The sequence below is a fragment of the Pseudophryne corroboree genome, chromosome 4 (genome assembly GCF_028390025.1).
Source record: "Pseudophryne corroboree isolate aPseCor3 chromosome 4, aPseCor3.hap2, whole genome shotgun sequence".
Taxonomy (NCBI): domain Eukaryota; kingdom Metazoa; phylum Chordata; class Amphibia; order Anura; family Myobatrachidae; genus Pseudophryne; species Pseudophryne corroboree.
The window spans coordinates 307,162,771-307,170,392 of record NC_086447.1 but is presented as its reverse complement, the minus strand read 5'-3'; the positions used below and the strand labels follow the sequence as shown (position 1 = coordinate 307,170,392).

Sequence of the window (7,622 nt, the reverse complement as noted above, 5' to 3'; positions counted from 1 at the left end):
AGGCAGGCAGAGTCCCTCTTTTAACACATTCTGGCAAGCAGAGTTCCCCTTTTCTACACATTAGGCAGGCAGAGTCCCCCTTTTTTAAACATTACATCAGCAGAGTCCCCTTTTTACACATTACATCAGCAGTCACCCTTTCTTACACATTACAGCAGCAGAGTCCTACTTTTTACACATTACAGCAGCAGAGTCTCTCTTTTACACATTACAGCAGCAGAGACCTTTTTTTAAACACATAACAGCTGGCAGAGTCCTATTTTTACACATTACAGCAACAGAGTTTCCCTTTTTACACATAACAGTAGGCAAAGTTTCCCTTTTTACTCATAATGGCAGGCAGAGCCCCCCTTTTTGAAACATTACAGCAGCAAAGTCCCTTTTTTACACATAACGGCAGGCAGAGTCCCCTTTTTACACATAATGGCAGGTACAGTCCCTCTTATTTTACACATTACAGCAGCAAAGTCCCACTTTTTACACATAACAGAAGGCAGGGTCCCTCTTTTTACACATAACGGCAGGCAGAGTCCCCTTTTTAACACATTACAGCAGTAGAGTCCCCTTTTATACACATTATGGCAGGCAGTGTCCCCTTTTATACACATTAGGCAGGCATAGTCCCCATTTTTTACACATTACAACAGCAGAATCCCCTTTTTACACAATAACCTAACCCTTCTTGATAGCTGAACTGCCCCTGCCCCCCATCCTCCCTGCAATCAATCAATGCACTTACAGTATTGCATGGTGAGGGTACTGTGGGAGCAGTCTAGATTGGGAGAGAGACATCACACATCTCTCCCAGCAGACACTGCAGGCCAGTGGGTAGAAACAGGGTAAACCAAGAGGGGGTGGAGCATACAGGGGAAGCTGTGCTGCTGCGGCGCTGCCCACTGTTTTGTATGTAGTGGTGCGTAGAAGGAGCCGAGCGCACCACTACATACATGACAGCGGGCAGCACCGCAGGTAGCGGCGGCGGTGAGCGACCCTGCTGGTGTGCTGCCTGATGGTGCGCCCACAGAGCATATGCGCTGTGGGCAAGGCACCGCAGGCACAAACCTAGTAACGGCTCTGGTGTGCTCAGAGCCTCATATTAGATACCAACCATTCCTCATCACGCTGCTGGATGAAATATAGACTGCCAATTACATCTAGATTACAGACTGCAGTCAGATCACATTCAGACTATGGAGGGATATGAATCTTAACAAACACCAAGTTATTAGTAATTACTCTCCTATTTCTGATGGATATATATTCATATTGAAAGAGGGGAATTAAATGTACATGAATAAACTGACAGTGAAGGCATTGATGCTGACCTCATCAATGTTGTTCACTATGTGTGAAATGCTAAAATGGTATAATATTTGATAAAGAGTATATATGATAACATTACATTAATCCTACTATAGCACAAGAGCATTAATTTGCAGTGATCATAATCACTCATTGACAGAATTACCATCTGTGGAGAGAGATACAGACCCAAAGTGGGTATTATCTATCATTGATTTCTCCTGTTGTATAAAATGTGTATTTCTCAGAGGTATAAGACATCATTAAATAACAGTGGGGGTAATTCCAAGTTGATCGCAGCAGGAAATTTTTTAGCAGTTGGGCAAAACCATGTGCACTGCAGGGGGGGGCAGATATAACATTTGCAGAGCGAGTTAGATTTGGGTGGGTTATTTTGTTTCTGTGCAGGGTAAATACTGGCTGCATTATTTTTACACTGCAATTTAGATTGCAGATTGAACTCACCACACCCAAATCTATCTCTCTCTGCACATGTTATATCTGCCTCCCCTGCAATGCACATGGTTTTGCCCAACTGCTACCAAAGTTCCTGCTGCGATCAACTCAGAATTACCCCCAGTGAGAGGTGAGATAAGATTACTGACACATCATACGGTCAGCATTAAGAACTATATCTGGTACCATAACATCTATCCTTAAAAATTAAATAAACATACTGACAATGGAATCAGTGGATTTATTTATAAGGGAATATAATTACTTCTATCAATCCTCTATAAATGGATCAATAGTTATGTAACCCAGGTAAATAAAACAATATTAAAATATAGAGACAAGTGTAACTTCTAAATACAAATATGTATATAACTTTAATGATAGTGTGCTATATGATATTATTATAATGTACATGCATGCATATATATATATTGAACAAGAAAGTATGGATATGCAACGCAGGGAACAGGAGAACTTTCTAGAGCGGGGGTGTCTCGAGGAATGGGACTTTTCCCTGCTGGGAAGGGAGCGTGAGCCAGCAGAAATGGACTACATACGGGACCCGAAGTAACGGCTGAAAAAGACGGTTGGTGCGAGCGGCAGTGCTGAGGGAGAGCACAGGAGCAGCAGATCAGGCAGATAGAGAAAGAGGGATATGTGGAGACACCACCGGCGGTGGTGGTATTGAAGGAGTAGAGAACGGCAGCGGCAGCAGCGGTACAGTGAAGTCAGGTATCTGACAGGTACCCGTAGCAACGCACCTGCAGAGGAGGTCGGTGAGGTGATTGTGCTCAGTGCCCGTGTCCCTGAACTACACGTCAGATAAGTCAGGACTAGTGTGGATGAAGAGAGTCGGGGGAGTACTTACATATACACATTGACTGACACTAAAGAGAGAGGCGGATAAGAGGGGAGGATCAAAGGATAAAGTACATCAATAGGGGACCAGATTATAGTTAATACCTGGTAGCCCAATTCATAGCCCTCTATGCACGGCGACAGGCTGCTAATGGTGATAGCAGTGGAGAAGTAGTTTTGCCTCGTATTTGGATATGGCACTCTGAACATTTACATATTGAATGTGATACCATTAACACAGGGAGACTGAGCGGTATACACAAATGCATTACTGGAAGTCATATCAGGAGGAAGAGGACTAAGTCATTTATGAGCTGCAGCCTAAATATACAGATGTTAATAAGTTATTGACTACTCAGAGTAGAAAGAGAGCACTACTCCCTCTCAACTGTTCACAGGTCTATAGGAAAGGGAGTATGATGGACATTAATGCTCAGTGTCAGTGAAACCAACCCCCAGGGTACAAGGATCTCCTCCCCCCCTGCCAGAAATTGTATGGATGGATGAGGAGTGTGCCACTTTAGCAAAACCACTCTCCGAGCCGCGAGAGGTAGAAACACAATGCACCTATATTGATACCCCCTTCTAGCGAATAGACACCACTATACCACTGACCCACCAAGTAGTCATTTGACTAAGACAATTTGAACTATATGACCTTGGAAACCCAGTGGTGAAGTACTCCCGGAAAGAGTGTCCTTCATTGGCCTTAGCGACAAAGTAATCATTTACATCATCAGTCTGCTGACTACAAGAGGTGATCGTTTTGCTTACTAGTGTACCGCAGAGGAAATATCACAGCTATACTACTGGAGATAGTTAAGTTGAGCAGAAGACTGATGGATAATACGAATAAACCAAGACTACCAGGTAAACCAGAACACTGTTAGAGTGTGAACTAATTTACCAGGCCCCAACAGTGCACTAAATAACTCTGAGTACCCGGGTCACTCATATATATAGTATTATTATTATTATGTTTTTTTGTATTGCATGCAAATCTGTTTGTATAGGCCCATAGAGAGGGATTAGCGGGGAAAACCCTACTGCATATTATTGAGTGTTTCATAAGAGTTATTGGTCATATGCTATTCATTTGCAACATAATAAAACCTGTTATACTTACCATCACTGAGTCGAAGTGAAAGAAGGAAGAACCTAGAGGGAAAAGGAGAGAAAGGTATAAGGTATGCTAGTGTATATAAATAGCACAACATACTGATCACACATACATACACTAGCTAACGGCAGGGCTTACCCAAACAAGCCCGGATTTACAAATTGGTTTGGGTGGAGGCACAAGATATTCATAGTTATTTTCACGTAACGGTAACCCCCAGATAACTATCAGCTTAGAGAGAAGGGGTTACAAAGTGGAGGCACTGCTGAGATGGGTAGAGCAGTGCTGGTAGAACCCAGATAGTTGATCAAGCATCACTTCTGTAACTATTAAGTACCATGGAAACGTTGACTGGAAATAGCACTTATACATGGTGTCAGAAAAAAGAGACCAGTCATAGGAGATGTATGGGAGCATGGGGGGACTTTGAAGGTTATTCAGAAGAAGAGGTACTGAGCCGGATCAGCACTCTATATGGAGTCACTAGACCAAAGATAGTGGACAAACTGAGGGGAGATGTGGGAGGAATGGTGGCTGTATTGATAGAAATGGAGAAGGAACCAGATACCAGTTTAATCCCACCAATGATGATGGCTGATGAGGAAACAGGAAAGAAATGGAGTATTGTATGGCCGGTCAGGAAAGAGGAGGGAGTAATGGATACTCGTGTTTTAGGAGTCCCAGTAGCCTCAGGCCAGGGAAATGGGGACACTAATCTGACCGGAGGACAATTTGAGACAATAGTGGATAAGGTAGTATCCCAGTTAGAGCGATGGCACTACGAAGGAAGCTATCGGAGGCTAAGGATCTTCTCGGGCATTGTGCCTGTACCTACAGGAGAAGAAACTTATGAAGACTGGAAGGAGGCTGCTGTGCAACAGGCTGAGGAGTGGCAGTGTCCTGATCAAATAAAACGTCAACGAGTTGTAGAGAGCTTAAGAGGGCCGGCCATGGGGATAGTCCAGGCGGCTAGACTGAGTAATCCAAATGCTACCCTGGAGACCTATTTAGATGCCTTAGATTATACTTATGGCACCCTGGAAGATGTGGTAGACCTTAATTCCAGGCTATACCACACTTTCCAAGAATCTGGAGAGAAACTAAGCTCGTATGTAATAAGAGTAGATAAATTACTATATAAAATTGTTGATAAAGGAGGAATAAGTAAGGAAGAAGTAGACGAGAGTCGTATGAAACAACTTTTATGAGGAGCATCGACAACAGATTCGGTGGCACAAAAACTGAGATGTTCTGGGGCAAAAGAACCCCCACCAACTTTTAATGAGTTATTGAAAGAAGTAAAGCAGGAGGAGGCACTCATAGAGATGAGGGAACGGACCATCAAAAAGGTTAAGGTAGTGCAATCCACAACTGAGACTAATTTATTGGAAGATAAAATCCTAAAACTGATAGAAGAACAGAATAAAAAAATAGACCAGTTTATAGCCACCCGGAGTACCAACGCCTCGTCACAGAATGCTGCTTCCGATGTGGGTATTAGGGATACGGGAAGGAGAAATAACTTTACCACCAGAGGATGTTTTAAGTGTGGGAGGATAGGCCATAGAGCTTTCGAGTGCAACCTCAACCGCAATGTATCCCGGACAATCAACACCAATGCTAATAGAGAAGATATCAGCCAGGGAAACGGGCGAGGGAGACCTGCGGACCACACAGGCCTCCTAGAAGTCGGATGCTGTGCAATGGGGAACACGTGGTGGAACGGGGACCTACCCGAAGGACTAATGGGAAATGCTCCAATTATGGCAGCTAGGATAAATGGGCATCACTGTACGATCCTAATTGATAGTGGTTCCCAAGTCTCTATAATATTTGAGAACTGGTACCGAAACAATATCCCTGATGTCCCAATCCAACCATTGTCAGGATTGGTTATATGGGGCCTTAGTGTGGAAAAATATCCATACTTTGGGTATGTGGAAATAACAATGGAACTTCAACAAAGGGAAGGAGAAGAGAGCGAGAGTTCATGTGTGCCCCTGATTGCACTGGTTTGCCCGGAAGTCCCCCCAGGAAGAACCGAACCCCACATAATTATTGGGACTAACACTAGAATATACCCTATTCTAGTAGAATGGCTAAAACAGGACAGTGAACGTGCTGGTCTGCCTTCCTATTCTTACAGTGTAAATCCCGAGGAAAAGCCAATGGAGAGTACTGGTGAATTCGATGTATGCTTTGTTGGAAGTGAACTTACAGCTGAAGAGAGGAATGGCTTGGTCAAGGAACTGGATTGTCGAAGGCAAGCTTTCTCCACTGGAGAGTGGGATCTAGGAATGGCTAAAGGGGTGGAACACCATATAAAGTTAACGGATGACACTCCTTTTCGTGAGCGGTCACGACGAATAGCGCCAGCTGACTTTGAGGACATGAGAAGACACTTGAAGGGGTTATTAGAAAACCAGGTGATAATTGAATCTAAGAGCCCATATGCTTCCCCCATAGTCATCGCTAGGAAAAAGAACGGGAATATTCGGATGTGTATCGACTATAGAACGCTGAACCAAAGGACAGTGACCGATCAATATACGGTACCCCGAATAGATGAGGCTCTAGACTGTTTGCAGGGAAGTGTTCTATTCTCAGTCCTTGACCTAAGGAATGGTTATTATCAGATACCAATGTGCCCAGAGGACCAAGATAAAACCGCTTTTATATGCCCACTGGGATTTTATGAATTTCTCCAAATGCCACAGGGAGTGAAAGGGGCCCCAGCGACTTTTCAGAGGACAATGGAGAAGATTATCGGTGATATGAATTACCGAGAAGTGTTGGTGTATCTGGACGATATAATCGTATTTGGAGCCACACTTGAAGAACACAACCGTCGCCTCATAAAGGTCCTAGAGAGATTGATTGAAGGTGGTCTAAAACTATCATTAGATAAATGCCACTTATGTCAACTGAGCGTTAAATATCTGGGGCATATCGTGAGTAATGACGGAGTAGCCACAGACCCTGAGAAGGTTAGAGTGGTAGAGAACTGGCCACGACCAACCAAACTAAGAGAACTAAGATCGTTTCTGGGATTCTGTGGATATTACCGCAGGTTTGTCTCAAACTATTCTGCACTTGCTAAACCACTAACTGATCTAACGAAGGGATACTTACCTGTAAAAGGAAAAAAAAGACTCAAGACAGGAATAATAGAGAATGTCTATAAGACTAATGAGCCATTTGGAGAGAGGTGGACGAGTGAATGTGAGAAAGCTTTTAGAGGCTTAAAGGAGAAATTGACAAAAGCTCCGGTGCTGGCTTATGCGGACCCTAATTTGCCCTATGTCCTACACATTGATGCCTCCATAGAAGGGCTTGGAGGTGTACTGTATCAGAGACATCAGAATGAACTAAAACCAGTGTCTTTCGCCAGTAGAGGAGTGTCTGATAGTGAGAAGCGATATCCTACACATAAGTTAGAATTTCTAGCCTTGAAGTGGTGCATTGTGGACAAGTTCCATGATTATTTATATGGAGCAAAATTTGAGGTTCACACCGATAACAACCCGCTCACCTACATACACACCACGGCGAAATTAGACGCGACTGGACACCGATGGTTGGCAGCATTGGCCTTGTATGAGTTCTCTCTAAAGTACCAGCCAGGAGTGAATAACATTGACGCAGATTCTTTATCCAGGATTCCTGGACAGGTAGTGGAAAAGAAGGATAGTGATGAGTGGATTGAAGTACCTGCCGGAGAGATTCGGGGTATGTGTCATATCCTGCGAGTGGATAACACTCTGAAGAATATGCAAGTAAGTGCGCTGGGAGCTTCTCCGGAGGCTATACCCCTATCGTATTGTTGGGTCAGCTTGATGGATCTGGAAGGTTTACCCAAATTGAAAGAATGTCAAATTCGACAGGA

At 43.8% G+C, this 7,622-nt stretch overlaps 1 protein-coding gene across 1 annotated transcript; it reads left to right on the top strand.

The window, feature by feature from the left end:
- Nucleotides 1-4,074: 4,074 nt before the first annotated feature.
- Nucleotides 4,075-4,944, top strand: LOC134910898 (paraneoplastic antigen Ma1 homolog). Its single transcript, XM_063919286.1, has one exon. The coding sequence runs from the start codon at nucleotides 4,075-4,077 to the stop codon at nucleotides 4,942-4,944; it is 870 nt and encodes a 289-aa protein (XP_063775356.1).
- The last annotated feature ends 2,678 nt before the right edge of the window (nucleotides 4,945-7,622 follow it).

Bases quoted from the DNA above. Each gene is read 5' to 3' on its own strand.
- LOC134910898 (XM_063919286.1), top strand. From the start codon at position 4,075: ATGGAAACGTTGACTGGAAATAGCACTTATACATGGTGTCAGAAAAAA.